Genomic DNA, 21,271 nt, shown 5'->3' with positions numbered 1-21,271 from the left:
GAATTTACCACTATTTTATGCACTGAAATACTACACCCCAAGGAAATAGTTACTATTTAGTAAGTCTGCATCTGTTGTAAAATTCAAATTTAGATTTCTTTTAAACAAAGATGGGATACAAAATTTAACTTCTTCAATGTCATTTGTTTTCTCATAGCTTTTAAACATTTTCATGTTGTTCATAAACCAGTTTTAAAGTACTCTAACAACTCTTATAGATATTAATGTACTCAAAATAGCAAACCAGTAAGTTGAAGCAAGGAGTATAGTTATACTCAAAAATAACCTCTGGGTCCCTACAGCATACTTCACTTTTTGCAAAATAAGATGTATTTACTGAATATAAAATACTTGTCCAGTGCCCATACTTTTTTTCTTTCTTTCTTTTTTTTTTTTTTTTTAAAGAAATAGTATGTAAAGATTTAACATGGGAAAAACTGTCACAGTTTTAGTTTCAAAGCAAAATGAAGATAGAATTCAGTGCACTTGCAAATACATCCAAATGTACTGGCCTGCAGAGATTCAGGAAAAGCAACCTGCAAACATTACATGTCTGTGCAAACAATAGCTATTATTGACTCAAATCTACCTAAATTTTCCCCATCTAAGCTCTTCGGAGTTAAAGAACAGGGAGTACAAAAAGTGATCTCACGTGTTCAGTCCAGCTACTGCACTAGTAAATGGTACATACTGCTCTTGAAGGAGGAAAACAGCTGCAGCTAGGTCACCAGATAGTTGAAAGTGTTGTAATGCAAATACAGCAGTTGACAACTTGAGTGAGCTTGCACCTAAATACTTTATCACAGCGACTAAGATATATATTTAGGCAAAGGAAAATACCCTGAATTTCCTGAATCAGTACAGCATTTCATGTTTCTGTTAAAATTAATTTAATTTTAATGTGTTAAAATTAATTTCAAGATAGGAGTCTTTAATTTTTGTTTGTCTGCATGTAAGACTTCCTTGTGTCTTTTTGACTTCCTCCAGTGTCCATTATACCCGCAACAAAGTTGGTTTGGGTTTGATTTGATTAGGCATGTCTTTCCTAATTACGTTCTTCAGAAGGATTGTGGAGATGAAGGGTGAATATACAATAAAATAATAGATGACTATGAAATATGAGAAATCCTTTGTGTGGCAAGTAACAAAATATTACTTATAAACTCTGAATATGCTGACAGCACTTTGTCTCTGGATAAAACTTCTAGGAGTTTGCTATGGGCAATTCAGTAGAATCAGCTGATAAAATGTAGCTTGTTCCCTAACTAGCTATCAAGACTTGCTTCCAGGAAGCTCCTTGGAGCTGGGGGCTTGCATTCAGCCTGATAGGTAGCTGCCTTGTTCTGTCTATTCAGATTTAGACTTTGAAAACTGCCTTACATCTCAGTCCTGTATTTCTAGGTCCTGCCAAGAAATTTCTTGTTATTAGTCTGGTTGTGTCCATGGTCACTCACAACAAAAAATGTTACACTGTGATAAGTAACCAGCTAAAGTACATAAAAACCAGTTTCTATTTCCTTTTTTCTTAACTTGTTCTTTATAAATATTGTTACAAATTAAAGGAGATGAAAATGAAATTAAAGAAAATCAGAATTCATCTTCCATCTTTTCTATGAAAGGCTTATGAAGAAGTGATGGGACTGCAGCTCCTTTCATAGGATTTCTTAACATTATTTTGAGTCAATTTTAAGTGCTGCAAATCAGTGCAACTCTTAAACTTTCAGTTATACCAGTTCAGAATCAGGCTTATTTTAGTAATGCTTATTGCATTAAAAAAAAAAAAATAATCCTGTTATTGACATTTTATATCAATGTAAACATTTAACTCTTTAAAACAGAATTATATCAAATGCACATTCTTTGATAATTGAACAAAATAAATTAACAAGAACTTTTACAGCAGAATCAATCTAAGATATCCTAAAGTATTGTTAGAACCCTCTGCAGTTTCCGTCATTTTCATTTGTCCAGTTTCCAGGTGATGCCCAATATAAACAATTCCAATGTTTCAAAATGGAGAGCACCTGTGGATAGACAAATCCTTTGGAGTCCCTTCAACCCCACATGAGCTCCACTGATTTCTTTGAAATGTTGAGCTGTTCTTCAGTAGGACTCTAGGTCACTTCGAAAGTGCATAGCAGTAGGTTCAAAAAACTGTGAGAAAAGTTTAGAGAGAAGTTTAAGCTGTGGGTTGCTGACAGCTGAATTGACCAACAAAATCACCTCATTTCTAACTGTCTCATTAGACTTAAAACCAGACTGCATTACAAGGGAGAATCCTCTTTGTATCTGATGTTCAAATTGATTACCTGGATGCTCAAAGCTCAATTATAAGTATGTATGGCAGTGGCTACTTTTTCCTGAACTTTATTTTTCCAGTATTTAAACTGAAACATAATGTAACAATACATACTGCAAGCTTTATGAATATTAACATGCTGAAGCTATATACTTCTCCAGTGTTCGTTGTTTTTTTCTTCTGTTCTTGTTTATTCCCAGTTGAATCATCAGCATCTCATTTTCTCCTTCAACTTATGTATTTCTCTTCCTGCCACCATGCATTCTCTGCATCCAATACCCAGCACTCAGCACATTTAGTGATGTTGTGCCTTCCTCTGCTCCCAAACATAAAGGCTGGCATCTGCTTGTTTTTCTGCAGTTTATCATTAAAACTTTAAAATCATATCTTTCTTTAGTTTGATTCACTCCATCATTCAGTGTTTGATTACATTAAAATTTTTAACATAAAGTTATATATAAAAATTGAGAGATTACTTTAGAAAGATGTGTAAGAAGATGTGAGAACAGCATATGCATTGTAAATGATATGGCAAAGGTAGACAAAGTACTTGTATTTTTCTCATTAAAAGGGCACTCTCTGCATTCTAAATCAAGAAAATATTAAAATAAATTAAGTATGCAATTCACCTGTCAAGGTCACACTCAGAAATTAGTATTCAGCTCGAGGATTTAGCAAGATTTAAAACAAAAATATGTATGATAAAATAAAAATCTAGAGCAACTTTTTCTCATTTGCCAGATAGTTCTCCTGTCAAGAACTTCTCTACTTGGCTAATCTAGACAAATACGTATTATTTATTATTGTATAGAGCTTTTTGTGGATGGCAGATACTACTGTACTTAACAGACAATGTGCTCCATAGAAACCTGCCTGTTCCATTTTGCATGTGTAAATCATGGGAATGTCACAGCTTCCATCTAAATTGATTACAAACTGACCTTAGTGAGGGACTAAGTCCTCTTAGAGTAATTCTAATGTGTGTGGGGTTTTTTTCATATTATAAACTATCGTAATAGTTAAGCATCTGTCAGCATTACATTTATAAAACCATTTGAGAGAAGGGAGGCTTATCATACAAGTGTCAGCATTTTCTGTGGTCTGAAAACTGGCATCTGGTATTTCAGCTGGGGATTCTTTCCTACATGAATTTTCAAGTACCTCCTTTTGTTTTCTTTTGGGTGTCCTTCGGTTGCATCAGGTTCCAACAACATGCTGTCTAGCAAAATGCAAGCAGAGAATGATGTACCTTCATTTCTATACTTTTAGCAATGTAACCGTTGTTCTGCAATGCTACTGCTATTCCATGTGCAAACCAGTTTACAAGGAATCTCATGTATCAAGTCACATATCAATGACTGCTACTGAATGTTTTCCCATTTCTTCCCCTGCGGAATAAAACCTTTTATTTAAATATTAAGGCCCCATACACATATAAAAAGTATTCAGTTGAAGCACTTAATTTCAATGTGGGATTTTTTTCATTCAAATAATGTTGCTGTTTTGCTTTAAAATGTAGCAAAAGATTAATTTTATAATGAAAGTGTACTACTAAACTTCTGGGTTTGCTAAGCTGGACTTGATTCAGTACATCTGGAAGTACAAATACAGAGTTCAGTCCAAGATACTCTTGTTATCTTCCTAGTCCTGGTTACTGTTAAAAATAGTATCCAAATGTTTAAAGGCATGCATTTTATTAGAAATGCCTTCTTCATTATACAGACTTGCAGATCCTAAAACTTCTGTGTAATTTTATGAATCTTAATGCTGGATTCCTGTCATTCTATTAGGCTACAGAACATAATTTCTGAGCTTGTGAGCATGTTTTTTAGCTTGCGAAAGTGGCATTGAAAAATATTTATAGTCACCACTATGTCCTAGACTTTAGAAGTATTTTAAAAGCTTAGTTCTACTATAACTATTAATATACAAGGTTAAACGTAAATATTTCATCACTACCAAGGGAAATTGCAACTGTGTTCCAAATATTTCTAGATCCAAAATGTGAACGGTTGAATGAAATCACTGGAGTAATGGTAAGCTACACAAGCTGAGGAACTGGCTTCTAAACAGAAGCTGTAATGATTATGTGCTTTTTAGATACTTCCCTTCTCTGATTGAGATAAGTAATTTGCACACATAGTCAATATTTTAATAGCAGGATCAGTAACTCTGGCACAAATGCTAAATTTAGCATTGGGCAGATTTTGAATGGCCGGGAGTTAGCAGCTGTGACCTCTTGAGAGAGACATCTGCAGGAACATTTGTAAGAGACAGTGCCTCCTATCTTCCTGCGCTCCTGATTTCATGTATAAGCTGCTTGGCAGCACACTCCATCTTTGAGAGACAGCAATTCCCAGATCATACATTTAATAGCAAAAATCAGCAAAATTAGAGGCTAGTAGCCTCTGCTTCAAGCAGAGGCAAGATGCCACCAATCAGCTTATCAGCACTGTCTCGTTTACTTAGAACTGCACCATCTCTTGGCTGTCCATGAGATTTCTCTTGGCCTGCTTTACCTCTAATCTTAGAAATAACGGTACAGTCTGCTCACCACTCCTACCAGATTGCCAGCCTCTGGTTTTATTGATATAGGGACTTGGTGCATTTGGTACTATCTAAATACCATCATTATCTCTTTAGCTGTCCTCAATAAAGCTAAATGTACCAATCATAATGATTGTAATATAAAGTGAGATTCAAAACCTCTATGGCAATGAAGAAAATCAATATATGTGTATATATATATTTACCAAGGAAATGGGACACTATTAGCTGTATTTAGGCAAAAGGGGGAAAAATAGAGAATTAAAACATATAAGAATCAAGCTTTTAATGACTAATTACTGACTGATTATTCTAGACATGCTCAGTTGGCAGGGCACACATCTCTTCTGGACATTACGGATATCTAAAGGCATGATCATTCTCTGCCTGACATGAACAAACTTAATAAAATAATTTAGCAGCTTTGTCTGCATAAAACAGTTCAGATGTATGAAGAAATGGGGAAAATCAGTGTTAAAGTGTATAAAACCAGGAACTCTTGATTCACAAACTGTATACTATAGTTGTCAATTTTTCACACTGCATAAATATTTATAATGAACAACAACCTTCTTTCGGGAGACTGTTATCTTATTACCTCACTGAGCAAGCCTTAGGAGATATTGAAGTTCTTATCTCCTTCCCTGCATTGCTTCAACAGATAATTCTACCATTCCTTACTGCAGATAGGAAGATTAAGAAATGGAAGATTTAAGATTAGTTTGTTTGCTGAGAATGGCATCATACATTGTTTTACACAATGTGTTCTGCTCAGTGCATGAATGTGGCAGAGAGATAAGTGTTTACATTTCTCATCTTCAAATAGCCTTTCTGCATTGTAGTGAGTGCCACTACTACTGGAAGCCACAGCTGATCTTTTAAAGAAAACTTTAAAAGAAAACTGTTAAAAAAACCTTTGCTCAGAAAGGACCAATTAACTGCAGTTCAGGAGTAAATGAACAATGAAAATAATACTGGTCAAGTAAACATTTAATATGTTAAAGCAAGTATTCAGAAATTCTGCTACTCACTTCCATAGTGTCTTTTGAAAGATAAACAACCCAGTATACCAGGTTGAATCCTGCAAATGCCACTGGAAAGAGGATCCTAGAATACTGGTCTATTTTACTTGTGCCTCCAACGGGTGGTGGTGGTGGGACTGGTGGAGGAACAGATGCTGGTTGATACTGGGATGCACTATTTGATATTATGCTGGCTTCAGGAGACTGATCTGCCTGAGATGTTATGGAGTTTACTCGCTTCTTCAAGTTACAGTTGGAGTCAGAATGCTATGGAAGAAAAAAAGATAAAGGGGAAGGGAAGAAAAAGGTGAGTTTCGGAAACAGTCTTAGGCTTTGTGATCATTAGGCTTCTTTCCATCTTTTTACTCAACCTAATTTTATTGCTGCTGCTTTGCTATAGAGCAACCTAAGGAAATCATAGAAATAATGCAAATATACAGAGGTACATTTGTGGCCTAAAGCTTTGCTGTAAAAACATTAAAAAAAAAAAAAAGTGCTTTCCTTATTTAACAGGGTAATAAACAGAAACTAAAAGAGAGAAAAAGAAAAGATGGAGCCAAAAGGAAAAGAAGACAATGGTCTATCTAAATTGTAGTATGTTGGTATGACTGAAGTTTCTGTAGATATGAATCAAGTTTAAACCAAACAGCACATATGGGCTGGCTCAAGCTCAGTCTTCACTGTGTGAGCCCATTGATGAGTTTCAGTAGACACTCACTGAATGGAGTCAAATTGTTGCACTGTTATTAGTCCCCAAACTGTCTGCTGATGAACTAGAAAACTGCTGCATGAAAAGAAAGGGGCTAAGTTTACAGGTGTTTAAGACAGGAATGCTAAATTGTCCTATGTTGGGTTTTTTGGTTTTGTTGTGGTTTTTTGTTTTTTTTTTTTTTTTTTTTTTTTTTTTTTCCTAGTGTGAAATTTCATTTTCAAGTATGTAATGACTTTTCTGTATATATCTCTTACATATTGCTCTTTTTGTTCCTCTATAACCTAGCAACACTTCCAACTTGTCATATCCCTCCTTCATCCACTTTGCCATCTACATATTAAATGATTAGTACCATGTTTTGGATAGATATGAAGTGGCATTCATATTCTGGGGCTGTGTCTGTCTGGAACACAGATGTTTGTTTTTGTCTTTTCCAGTAACACAGCAAACAACAGACAGATTTTAATGGAGGATGATCTACAGATGTGTCACAGAAACAGAAAGAGGGTTATTCATGTCCACTTGCGCTAATCATCATAATAATCCCACTCTATAAACTGACTGACAAACCAAGCCTGGGCTACTGCTCTCATTACAGTTCCTATTCTGTTTTGCTTGTATGCCCTGCTTTGAACTCAATTGTAGGAGTTGTAAAGTAGCTGCTTTTCACTTTACTGCAAGATAGCTTGACCTTTTGTGGAGAATGAGTGGTTCCTAAAAATATAAGTGCTAAGGTGAATCTTAGCCCTTTTTACAGGCTAAGGTTTTATCTTCTTCTTTATTTTTTCAGGTTTTATCTTCTTCAGATTCTCCTCTCCATCCCACTCTGGGGGGCAGGGAAGAGTGAGCAAGCAGCTGCATGGTATTTAGTTGCTGGCTGGGGTTAAACCACAATAGCATCTTTTAGGAATCCTGTGTCCTTTACTAGAAATATTAAGAGGAATAACATGTAAATTTATTTTCTCTGTGCTTTAGCCTAGTAAAAGGGTTAAATCATTTAGGTTAATTACTCACTCAAAGCGTGAGAAAGCCATGTTAAAATTCTTTCTTAACCTTAAGGGATTGAAATTCACCTCTCAAAATATAACCTAACCATCACGTGAAGGTGATTAGTGGGAGAGGTTGTTACCTTATTACTTCAAAGCTGTTTTACTTTCCATGGAAATTCTGAAGAGCCATTAGAAGCAGAAAGCATAGCTTTGAAAAATATACTATGCACCCATTGTATTAAAATCACTGTCATATAAAACAGCTAAGCACTAAGGAGAGCAGAGGCTGGAATCCTAGTAATTCTCTTTTCAATGTGAATATGTGTGGTAGAATCTCTTCCTAACATTTCTATGTAGCATATCAAGAAAATAATAATGTAATTAGGACAGAGCCTCTGTCAAAAAATATATTCATGTTAAACAGATTTAAATGTTTGAAGTAATGTTTGGCTCTTAAACTTACCAGTGTCTGTCCAGAACTACCCCTGTCTCTATGTTTACTTCGCTAAATTTGTGTAGCATGGAGAAACTACTGCTCTGAGTGTCTAAATGAGACAGAATTACACAAACAGCACTAGAGAGGTTGATTTGTTTGTTTTTCTCAAATTTAACTTAATATAATTTTGTACCTAATCTGCCCCTTCAGAAAAGGTAGTGGAATTAGACTTCCATGTTGAACAAAAATAATGTCTAAATCCAATTCATCTTGAATTTCTCTGTTTTGGTGTGTGTTACTGACTACTTCCAAACCTTCCTTACTCTATCCTCCATTGGCTTTGTCAATCAGACAAATATTTAACTTGGAACCAAATGATCAGCATCTACTTTCCTTGTTGGGATAATAAAAAGTCAACGTAACTGAAAGTTGAGGTTTGTTTTAAATAATGTACTTGATAACCTCCAATTGTGTAGACACAGGAAGATCTCCCTAATTTGTTGACAGTGCCGTTTTCTCAGTCAAAACTTTACTACCTATAGCTGTTTCCAGGATGATTTCATAAAGAATTGTTGATAATCCAAATAAAAGTGCTTTGTTTTTAGTTATGCTAGAGTACTCATTAAACATACACAATATATTCTGACACAATTATAGAAAACTAAATCCCCTATACCAAAGTGCTCTGCAGTTGAGCGGGGTTATTAAAGAGAATAAGAACCCTTTTCTGCCCAAGCCATGTTATTTTGAAACACAGGGACAAGGCTATTTGTAGAGAAAAGCAAAGTCTCCCAGCAGTATTTTTCAGTGCTCTTTGCTGTTTTCTGTTAAAACAACAGGTCTTTCGGAACATAACTATAATCAAGCTACCACCCTGTAATAATCTTTTGTCTTTTACATGTACCCTCTCACATAGAAAGAATGTCTTTTGATCCATGGTGTGTACTCCCTGACCATCTCACAGAGCATTGCTTCAAATGGTGTACTACAGACAGCATCACCAATTTCCCTGCCCCAGCATATTTCCAGTATTAGGATATTCCTGGACAAAGGAAGCCATAATGATGAAATAATATGATTGATACAGAAAATATACAATTTGGAATGTATTAAAAAGATGAATGCCATAATGGTTTTTATATATGTATGTGTGTGTGTGTGTATATATATATATATATATAACACGTTTGTTTTTGACATGCTAGAATAAGCTTGATCACCATATGAATAAAACCAGGTTTCTGTCAAGGTCCAGATGACTGCTCAGCTTGTTGCCATTGTATTTTGGAGTGGAACACCCATAGTTTTGTATTTCATGCAGGGATTGCCTGCAGCTGACAAAGAGAGCAAGCCAAATTCTGCTCTCAGTTAACTGAGGTAAATAGAGTGGTGTTCCTGGAACTAGACCAGGCATGCTGGGTTGTCATCAGTTAACAGAGCACACAGTCAGACCATTGTCTCTCTTACTGAAACCAGTGTAGTCATTACTTGAGTAGAGTTTCTCCTACTTTTATTAGTACAGTAGAACAGAATTTGGTCTTCTGCCATCTTTCTTTTCTGAGTGCATAGGTTTTTTGGCTACAATATAAAAGTCTGTGAAAAAAAGTTTTGTTAATTTGAATAAAGCAAGATTTTACATAAAATTAACTAGATTGAAGGAGGGATGAGGCTTTTTGGTACTATTTTTAAAGATTTTTGAGTTTTTTCTTTCAGGAAGATAGTTAATTTGAAATTAAAAAAGTATTCTGCAAATACATCTATCTTGATGTTTAGGTTCTCAATCAAGCAGCAGCAGCTTTTAACTGGATGGTTCATAACTTTGAATTTTCTTTCATAGCAAAACTGTCTTCCTGGGCTTCTCTTAGGCAAAACAGGAGAATGGGTCTCCTATCATACAGAAATTTCTAGTTCAGATAACCTTCTTATGATTAACTCAAATTTGAATAAGGAAGTGTCCAGAGTTAAAATAAATGCAGATGTGAACGTTGCAAATCTCAATCAGCCTTTCTGCTGTCACTTCAAAATCAGTGCAAGGTTCTGCAAATATTTGTTTCCAAGCTCCTAAATTTTTTGGCCTTTCTTTTGTATTTTTTTCTGTAACTGTGGTTTAAAAAAAAAAGAAAAAGCTGTGGTTCTGAGCTAAAATATGTAAAGATTTGCTTGGTTTTGCATTTATATATTTAGTAAAAATAAAGTGCATTATTTTAATATAGCTTACAATGTCTTCAGATTTATTTTTTTAATATTAATAAAATTGTAAGCAAAATACAATATGCCTTACAAGCACAGTTCTTCCCAGTGGAAGAACATTTGCTGATTAGCTCCAGTGAGGACCAGGAACAAGATGCTGTGGAGCTTTGCTTTCGCTATTATATGGAACTTACCAGTTATGAATTTAACAGTTAAATATACCTAAATGTTCTAACTTTAACTGCTACTTATAGGCAAATGTGGGAAAATTACTTTATGGTGAGTAAGGTGTTGCCCTGATGATGATACTCAAACAGCTCTTTGACTTCCTTATTCAACTAGAGACTCAAAGGTTTTGCAGAAGGTTATTGAAATTCTGTTATTCCTCTCAAAATGGAATTTTGATCCTGAAAACAGGAGGGCTATAGTGATACATTTATTAACATATGTTGTGAGACAGCATTCATTATTTATCCCAAGTTATAAGGAATAATATTTATAAGCAATTCTGACATTTTTTTTGATACTAGAAAGCCTTGCTGTCTTTTGCATGTACTAAAATTTATCCTTAATCTTTACATTTATGGTTTTTTATTTTCCCAAGCTTCCACCAACACAGATTTTTATGAAAATAACAGATGCCAAGTTTATATAAAGGCTAATTCCTCTTCTTTCAGATGACCCACTTATAGTATGTATCAGTGTACTACAGTGATCCCATAATCATCTGGCCAATGCACATGTTCATTGCATTGTACAGCATCCCACAAATTCTTCAGACTTACTGAGAGAACCACAGCTGCCTGACCATGCTGCCTACAGCATTGCTCAAGAGAAGTATTATGCATAACAGCCTAATGGCTTTCCTTAAATATCTTACCAAATAAACATCTCTCTAGTAAATCATATCTCAAATTTAAATAGACAATATGGATAAAGGAAGTATTTTCATTCTCTCAAATAAGAACAATATCTTTGATAAGTAGACATGATCTGGTTACATAATCTCTTTCAGGTTAAGATCATTTTAATATTGTTTTGCATTTACTACTTCAGCTGCCTCTTCCTATATGATGCTTATTATCAGAAAAGCAAGCAATTACCGAGACAATCTCGTCCTCTGCCGGTACAGTTGCTGCTGATAGTGCTGCTGCCAGTGCTGCTGCCCTGGCTGCCTTCCTCATTGCTCTCTGAGTCTGAAGATTGGTAAAGTAGTTGACAGCTGCAAACTCAATAAGCGCAGAGAAGACAAAGGCAAAGCACACAGCTATGAACCAATCCATGGCAGTAGCATAGGACACCTTGGGCAAAGAATGGCGTGCACTGATGCTTAAGGTGGTCATTGTTAGAACTGTAGTGATTCCTTGAAGAGAAAGAAAATGGGGGCATTAGAACTTTGCTTCAACCCTGCTACTCTTAAATTCATATATATTAAAAAAAAAAAAAATAAATAAATCCAACAACTCCTTTTTGGTTTTAGCTGTCATTCTACGTAGCAGCTAACCAACAAGACTGCTTTTTGTACTCTTCAATAATTCACTGTCTTAAGCATCTAAAAGTTCTGAACAAACTTTAGTACATTGAGCAGACTGAAAATTAAGATAACTACTTACTACACGGTGCAGCTTCTTAGACTTGTGATAAACATGTATATCAAAATGCAGGCTCAAACTATGAAAGACACTTTACTTGAGGGGTTAGTAAGTGGACTGTTTTGCAGAAATCTAAATTAACAGACTGTCATTTCCCAAAAATCATCCCCTCTTTTCTCCTGTTGTTGCACAAGACAGATTGTGGCTTACAGAACCTTCACTGAATCAATCAAATTCTGCATTAAAAATCAGTGGTAGGCTATGGTCCAAATATTCAAAAAAAACAAGAGTTTGGTCCTCCGTGCTGTTGTCTTTCATCACTGGATACTTTATTTAAGATTCACTAACAGTACCTTGATTTGAAAGCCTCCGTAGTTACAAATATGGAAGGACAGAAAACCTACTTCTCTAGAGCTGCCTATCTGTTTTCACAAAGCTGGTCTTGTTGCTCATGGGCCTCATAGTGTTCTTCAAGTAAATTCATGAATTTATTCTCTCTGTTTTGAAGTGTATAACATTAATAATGTAGGAACTATACCCACTTCTCACTGCTGCTTGATACAAGCAAAAAGCGCAAGAACAAACTCATTAACATATAAGCCTCTGTGACTCATGTTTACTTATAATTATGCCTGCTAGAATGTGAAAACTGCTGGTATTTAAAGGCATTAAGGTGGAGAATAGCCTCTTCTGCTTTTTTTCTGCAATTGGGAACGGGTAGGTGGGAAAGTAAAAGATGTTATAATGCCATGTTGTGATGATGAATCAATATGCTATGAACGATGCTCAGTGGAAAGGATGCAGTGTCATTGCATATTGCAGCATCAAGACAGGGTGACTTGATTATTTTCAGAGGATTTTTTGCAACTGTTTCACATGATGTAGCTTGCCAGCTGTCTGAGGTTAACTACATCCCAATGTCATTACTTAACATGTTTTAATGAAATGCAAATAGGAAATGGTATAAAAATACGTAGGATCTCTACTTCTCCCAAATCTGCCAGGCTCGTTTTATAATATGAATACAAGTGTGCCGAGATATATTTCAATTTCAAAGGTCCAGAATTAACTTTTCAATATGATGTGTGATTAGATTAGAATCTGTCCATATGCTAGTTAGTAATAAAAATTATATATTCTGTGTCTGAATAAAAACTTACTGCAGTGGGAATTTAAACTTAGGAATAGGACTCGTATTCTATTGCAGATATAGATAAGACTTCTCTCAATGTGGAGTGAATATTGATGAAATGCTCTGCACTGTGGAAAACTACTTTATCAAACTGAATGCTAAATTACAGTTCGTAAACTGTGTAACTGATGATTGTTTACCCTTGTCTTTCAACTTTGAACACTTCTTGGTAAGTTTTGAAGAATCTGTTACATAATGCGAATATTGAAATACACTATCTTTTCCTGCTAAAAAATGAAACAACAAAAAAACCCCAAACACCTTTGCTATCTGAGACTAGATACTAATTTAAAATTCCCAGGGTGACCTGCTGGGAAGGTAGAAGCTGACTACTATCTTTCCGCAAAATAACAGATGAACTTTTTGCTAGCAACAAAAAAGGTTAGATAAAGACACATAAAAATGTGAAATAATAGCCATTGTTATTTGGAGTCAAAGCATACTTAAAATTAGACCTCCAGTAACCATGCTTCTTATTCTAAGTTATCTTTGATAATGCCATGCTTCATAAAACTTCACACATGTATATACATATATATGTGTATGTGTAGCTACATACATAGCTCCATATTAAATAAGGAACTTAATACCAGCAATCTGCTGTTGTTTCCAAGGACACAATTATAAAGAACACAGGAGTGCATCTTCAAGTATTTCTAGCTCGCATTTTTCACTTGCAGGTCTGTAAAGAGTAGATCATTAATTTATCTTTGCAAAAATGTTCAGAGTATTTGTTGTAATATTACCTGCAAAGGATAATTGGCATCCTGCAAAGGATAATTGGCATCCATTTTGGAGGTAAATATTGTTGCTAAATTAATTTGGTCTGAAAAATGGTTTTTGCACATAGTTGTTATTCTTCTACTATTAATTTCTCTTCTCTCAAAGTTTGGGAACTTAGAAGTAAAACTGAAAATTTATAATTCAAGTAATTGCAATATAATGCAGAAAGGGTACTGACTTCTCCATTTTAAACCTGGTGTTTATTGTTTTTTTTTTCTTCTGGGTACTGGAAGCCTTTTTTTTGTTATACGGAATTTGTCCTCTTTTCCTCAGATGAAGCTATTCAGAATCCATGGGATTTTGAATTAGTAAGGACTATAAATTCAGACTGTGCCTGGGAGAAATAAGAACGGAGCAAGGATTGAAATATTCTCCAAAAATGCCAACATGACTAATTTTTCACAATACCAAGACAGGTGTCTGTTTTACTATTTTCATAAAATATAATCTGTTTCTAATTCTATATTTACTCTTCAGTATGGTATCTAAGAGCTGTTATTCCAGTGTTTGGGGTATCTATGTCTTTATTTCTGAATCAGCTAAAGACTTATTTGCACATTACTTAAGCATATAGAACTGACTTCCGTTGCCCACTAGGTAACAAATATGTTTTACTCAAAATGGAGAGGATGTAACTGTAAAGTCCAGAGGTGCAATATAAAGCGAAATCAGGTGGCGTCATGTTTGGTGTACAAACCTCCTATATATTTTATGCTTCGACTGCAAAAAAAAATCCTGGAAAATCTATTGCCTGATATTTTTATATTTTTAAGCATTTAAAGAAATCCCAATTGCCAGATAATAATACTTTTAAGTGCTTAATGATCCCAAACTGTATCCTAGCTCCTAATGAGAATTTCAAGAACAAGTGTTGATCTTCCCTCAGAGGCACCTGAGGAAGTTGTGCTCACTTCACATTCCTAAAAGTCTGCAATATTTTTATGAATACCATTCCATGCAAGTAGGAAATGCCAACCAATTGAAATAAAATAGTAAAAAATCCGTAGCTTGCTAACTACAATTATAACTTGTTTTTAATTATGAGACATGTATCATTTATGCTTAGGGAACATATAGCTGCCTTTTTGTTACTGAAGACAAGCCTCATAAAGGGAATTTTTTAAAAACAAATACTATGTTAAGAGACCATAGGGTTGCAAAATGCTTGTGTATGAATAGTGGACTCATGAAGTTTTTGGCAAGTTTTATTACTTTTGCTTAGTATTTTTCTCATAGTTTTTCTGGAAACAACAGTTCAGTTAGTGGAAGTTACCTCTTAACGAGTGCAGTTGCAGAGCCTATCAATATTGCAACTGGCAGGGTTTGTGCAATTTAACAGCAGAGCACACAGTAAAAATTAAGGAGACAAAACTCACAGCTTTGGGAGCATTAATTCAAACCATTGCAAAGATTTTGCAATGTGGACATGCCTTTCACATTACAACTCCATCCTGTGCTAGGAACAGGATTCATCTCACCTTACTTTATTCATCTAAATTCCTTGCTAGTTGTTTAGATAACTTTGTAGACAAGGGAAAGAGAGCACTTCAGAGTGCTAGATGAGGTACCTTATGTCAGATGAGGTTAGTTCCACCCCATGTAGTTTATTTTTTTCCTAAAGCTTTAACTCAGATTGGTTTCAGAAGCTAATAAATCAATAGAAAAATACCACTTTAAAAAATTGAGAGGCTGACATTTGCTCTGGAATTGTCCTTTCCTGCATACAGAAAATACGTTGAGGAGAAGAAAAACACCACAAACAAGTCTGGTTAACCAAAAATTCTGAGTAAAGAATTTTGACCCTTGTGGGCAGGTTGAATATTATTTGGTTTAATTTTAGTATTTACTTTTGTTTACTGAAACCTACTAGTTGTCTTTTCCAGTCCCCATTGGACTACAGTGGCCGTTTGATGCAATGGATTCCATACAGTGAATGAAGTGAATGATAAAAGAACAAAACACAAATACCAGCCACGGTTCTCGCTGGAACAGATTCTTTGTTGATCCAAAACACAACTTGAGACAGGACTACAGTCATGATGCATGGAATGTATGTCTGAATGAGATAGTAGCCTATTTTCCTTTGAAGATGGAAATAGAGCAGCTGAAGTGAATATTCGCCTAAAATAAACAAGCAATGAAAGTAATGAATGAATGGTATATGTGATGCTGGGCTGTTCAAAGACCTTAACGCAGCATACCAAAAACTGTTCTGGCTGGAACAGACTCCTTATTAATCCAGAAAGACACCTGAGAAAGAACGACTGTCATAATGCATGGAGTATATATCTGTATCATGAAGTAGCCCATCTTCCTTTGTAAGTGGAAATAAACTGTCATGATTACATATTCACCTGTTAAGAGACAAGTATGTCAGCATTATTTTGGCAACATATAAGTAAGCATTATTGGCTTAAACCCAACATGCTATGTCCTGAGGAAAGCACTTACAGGCTTTCTGGTGCATAATAAAAATAAGCTGATTAAAAAAAGGTAACTGACCTTATGAAAACAGGGGAGAATAATATTCATTTTATGTACTGCTTTTACTGGGGCAGGGAGGCAGGGGAAATTCTGAAGAATTGCAAGAAAAATTGTATGTTTAAAGAGACTGTATGGAAAATCTTTAAAGAGGCAATGGCAAGTATTTTAGTTTTTAAAATGGCAAATGATATTTAAACTAATTCAGTTCTACATGAAAAAGAACTGCAATTTATTTTCAAGATGTTTATAATTTCAGTAGTTCTCACATGGCTACATCTTACCTGTGTTAGATTTAATTGTTTCACTAGATACAGTTTGTCCTATGAGGTCATATTGAAGGAGACTGGAAGACTCCTGTGGTACTTCTACTGAATGCAGGGGTCCTTTTTTCCATGTATAAATTATTTCACTTTTTGGATAAGCATCTGAATTATAGAGGGGGAAATTAAATTATTAATCATGTAATTTATAAACAATTGAAAAAATACCTGATCCTGTTTGTGACTTGAATACCTACAGCAACATGTATCCTGCTCCAACAATTTCCCAGCCTCATTAATGACAAAATGCAAAAAAAAATCAACAATAAGAGAATGGCTGAGGTGGGGCCACATAGACACCAGCTTTTCTTTCTGAATTTGCTATGAAGGACATGCATAGATTACCACAGCTCGACTAAATATTTTCAAAATCAGTTACCACAGATCAACTAAATATTTGCAAAACTAAGTGTAGTAAATGTATCACAGCTTTTAGGACTTGCTGAAGGATCCACTTTGACAACTAGATATGTAAGAATAATAACAATAAACTATTCTACAACAGTCACCCTTCAGTGAATAAATCCATGTCCTTATGAATAGTCTGAGTCTCAGAAGAGAAAGTAAGGTTCTAGTATAAAAAAATATAATAAAATATCTCAGCTGTATCATGTCATTAAGTAGTGTTCTAGGATCTCATTTCTAATCTTCTCACATACAGGTAGACCAAATGTATTACTATAAAAAAACTGAAAGATATAGAAAAACTTACAGCTTCCAAACTTCAATGGACAAGCATGTCCATCCATAGGGAAGTTCACCAACCGCATAGGACAATCAGCATTAATGGTTAGTCTAGAATACATTATAGTAGATGACAATGAAAAAAGTGGTATGTGGGAACACTGCTGAAAGACTCAAAAAGAAGGGTCAATCAAAAGTGAAAGAACAGGCTCTCACCTCATTGTGTAAAGAATAGTTCCATTCTGCATAATTCTGAAAAGTTTGTTAGGAGTTGTCATATTATGAGCAATTGATTTTTTTCCATTTCTAAAAAACGTGTCTGGTGTCCAAATTTTACTGACCATTAAATTGTTCAATCTCAAAATTTCAGTTGGCCCACTAAACTTCAACCTCTCATCAGTCCATGTCTGCCGAAAGAAGACGTCCATTGTGTATTCCTATGGAAAATAAATAGGTGGTTGACTTATGTGTGGGGGTCAGCAGTCCCAAGTTACTGTATATACAGTAACTCCATGAAAGAACCCACCACACGTGCCAACGGCATTTCATTTACTACTTAAACACTTAATCCTATTACCATTAAGTAGCTATTAAAAAAAAAAAAAGCCTAAAAAAAATACCCTAATTTCTTTTTATTTAAATAATTGCTAAAAATTAATGAGTGAACAAATAATTTTATATGAGTAAGGAAAAAAAAATCATTGTCCTCTCAGAAATAATAATTTATTTCAAAGTGACTGAGGTCTAAGAAAATACAAATGTCTAATTTAGTATCCATTCAAAGTGCAAAACCAATTAATGTTTAATTGCTAGGAACAAAAAGACATGCTCAGTGCTTCTGCTTGTTTCTTTGGATATTGACAAAGAAAGGACTCATATGAGTCACATCACAGTAAGATTATGGTGTCAGGTTAATATTAGTCCAAGGAGTTCTCTAAAGTCAATTAGGAAATGAAGCTAAACTTTGGCTGAAAGCAAATTTTGTAAGGTGGCAAAGTTATGCCTTCCCGTAGATTGACTGATGAAGAGAGGTGGAAAAAGCTTTTGGTTTTATCTTGATGCCCATAGTTCCTAGCCTGCAAGCTGGATTGCAAGGGGGGGTGCTGCTGCTGTAATTGACAGACTTAACCCATGTCTGCAGCTACCTGACTTTGGGGACACCCAGCATGACAAGAGACAACTATTTCAGACACCGCACTGTGCCCCTGCAGCTACATGTCAGGTTGTTTCCTACCATGCAGACTTGATGGTGTCAGGCAAACCTATGTGTTGGGCCACAGATGCTTACAATCTTCTTAATGAGGTTAAAGAGGCATCTTTGACCTCCCGTCAGTGCTCTCACCTGGGGCTAGTGCTGCATTCTGTGCTTAGGCCTGGGCCATGGGCTGCCCTGGCTGACTCTGCTGGGGATATATCTATATGCAGTTCCAGACAAACCACTCTGTTGGGCCTGAGAGATTGTCAGGAAGATTAAGCCTCGTAATCTGCTTTAATGACGGTCAACTCAGATGGCACTATAATGAATCCCGGGAAAGGGGAGCAGGGGCGGCAAGTGGGGCCCTTACCATCTCCACGTCGGACACCGGCCCAAAGCTGGTCACGTAGATGTCCGTTTTGACTTCAGTCACAGCGCCTGCGAGACACGGAGACACTCTGGGCGTGGAGCGGGGCCCCTCGAGGCACCGCGGATCCGGGACCACCAGCAAGAGAAGGCGGGCTCGGGGCTGGCGGGGCTCTGTCCTCTTCTGCCGCCCGCTGTTGGGTCGCACTGCCTCCCTCCTGCAGGGTGCTGGACTGGACGGGACGGGACCCTCCTCCCCTCGGCAGCTCGGGCCACCCGCTCGTGCCCCCCTCCCCGAGCCGTGCGCTCCCTGGCTCCCCGAGGGGACGGGAGTTTCCCTGTACCTCCGAACCCCGGCCGCAGCCTGTTGTCGTAGCCGTCCAGCAGCTTGTCGAGGATCCGAGTGATGTTTTCCAAGTAGAGGTCCCCCCCGCCGCCCTGGTCCCCCAGCGCCGGCGCTGAACTGCGGGGAGAGGCGAGTCCCGCAGTCAGACCCCTCCGTTCCCGCGACTCAGCCCTTCCGCCCTGCGTGGGACCGTCGGGGGCCCGGCCCTCTTGGAGAGCTGAGGTGGGAGAGGGCGCCACCATTTCCCCCCTCCCGCTCCTGCAGCCTGCGGCGGGGCTTGAGGGAGCCTCAGGGGGTTCGGGGGAAGCTCACTCACCTCACAGCGAGGCATACCCAGGCGATGAGCAGAGCCATACCTCAGGTATGTGCCAGGACTCTCAGATGCCCTCAGACTCGTCAGCTGGAGCAAGTGCCGGGGCTCATCCTTCCTTTCCCGGCCAGGGGCTCCACCGGGCGGGGATGCCCAGAGTGAGGTAGTTTAGGCCCTTCCCCGTGGCCCTCGGCCGCCCTCTGCCCGGATGAGGAGGTGGGGAGTCTGTAGCCGCTGGTGTCCTTTGGCTCCAGCCTCCTCTGACTGCTCCGGTGGGGAGCTCTGGTCTGAAGGGACGGTGCGTGGCCGGAGAGCAGTGACAATAATCGAATAAGGCATTAGGGGAGATTAAAAGGAAGAAATCCACTGCTAGTTTTGGCATGGAATTAGCAGGGACCCGTTAGGAAATCTGGAAAAGCGCTGGCATCTTGCTGATAGAGATTATGTTTGAAATGGCCTCAGCTTTTATTATGTTTATGGTTCACAGGGAGATTATTATGCAGCTTCTGCATCATTAGAACTTTGGGGAAAAACAAAACAAAACCAAAAACAACCTACACTTTCCAGTTTACTGTTTTTATTGACCTTTCTCAACATAGCTTCTCATGATCAATCCTTCAGAAATGTACAGAGTGTTTGAATATCTAAACATTAATACATGAACACTGACCATTGAAAGTTGGTTCTGGTTCAGGTTTTTGGATTTTTGGGGTTTTTTTTATTTTTTTAATGCTAAGCTGTTTTGGAAGGTTACATACACAGATTTCACTCGGACTTTAAAGCAGGGCATTACTAGGACTTTTGTTAGAATTCGAGCTCCTTACTTTTAAACCACTGGGATTGTAGATCATTACTAATTTTGTCCTGATAAGTACTGACTGGATCATTACTGTTCCTTCCTTCAGTAAGTGTGTTAATGTAGTCAGTCTTGAAGGAAAAGAAGTTCAGGCTGCTCCAGCTTTTCCTGTGACCTTATTACTTCTTATAAAGCCAATGAATGATGTAGCACATATGTCATTTTGCTGCACTGTAAACAAAGCTATTTGGTCAATTGTCTTTATGGTAATGCAGAAGAACACATAACTAGACCAAAGGAAATTAATTGTTTTCATAAAATTTAGTTGCATAAACCCCATTTGCATTACGAGCTTCTAAGCACATACATTTAATTATCCAGCAATGGAAAGTAAGTATTTGCATGAAACTAGGAGAATCATGTATTTATTCAGTAGTAGGACTTGCTGAAGTCCAGCACTGGGGTTCTGTGCCCAGGTTTTGTGTTTAAGAGAGGTCGTGATGCTACAAAACCAACAGAATATAAGAATGTGATTAAAAATACAGGCTATCCTCTGTCACTGAGTCCCTTTCCCTGTTGTCGTGGGCTCTAGCATCATATAATCCACATAGATGGGCTGGTTGCACACAACCAAAGTGCTGGCTCTGCCTTCGAACAGTGGTGAACCCAAATTCTTGAGAGGCTTTGGTGCTTTATGAATACACAGATGTGATCTCTGTGACTTCATCATGAGCTAGTAGTGTTCTGTATTTCTGTGGATACTTGGAACCATTTATCTGCATGAATTTATTCACAGACAATAGTGCGGCATTCACGAAAAAATCAAAGGCTTGTATGAAACACTAGCTAGAAAAGGGAACAGTAGAAAAAGGAAATCAGCAAATAAGAACCTTCTGGGGGTTATGTTCTTTTATCTGCTCCTGACTTAAAACCTGCTAGTTTGAAACTTTACCCCATTTTTCAAATATGTTTGATTTTACTGAGATGTTTGAGGCTTTTGTGTGCACC

At 37.0% G+C, this 21,271-nt stretch overlaps 1 protein-coding gene across 1 annotated transcript; it reads right to left on the bottom strand.

Moving 5' to 3' along the window:
• Nucleotides 1–2,103: 2,103 nt before the first annotated feature.
• GABRA6 (gamma-aminobutyric acid type A receptor subunit alpha6) lies at nt 2,104–19,511 on the bottom strand (the record flags this gene model as incomplete). Its single annotated transcript, XM_080626925.1, has 10 exons — nt 2,104–2,154; nt 5,878–6,135; nt 11,299–11,558; nt 15,964–16,116; nt 16,528–16,671; nt 17,279–17,361; nt 17,467–17,687; nt 18,816–18,883; nt 19,156–19,274; nt 19,474–19,511. 10 exons carry the CDS (start codon nt 19,509–19,511, stop codon nt 2,104–2,106), a joined length of 1,395 nt encoding a protein of 464 aa, XP_080483051.1.
• Between the last annotated feature and the right edge of the window lie 1,760 nt (nt 19,512–21,271).

This window comes from Psittacula echo (assembly GCF_963264785.1).
Source record: "Psittacula echo genome assembly, chromosome: 11".
NCBI classification, from domain to species: Eukaryota; Metazoa; Chordata; class Aves; order Psittaciformes; family Psittacidae; genus Psittacula; species Psittacula echo.
This window is presented reverse-complemented; position numbering and strand designations above follow the sequence as displayed.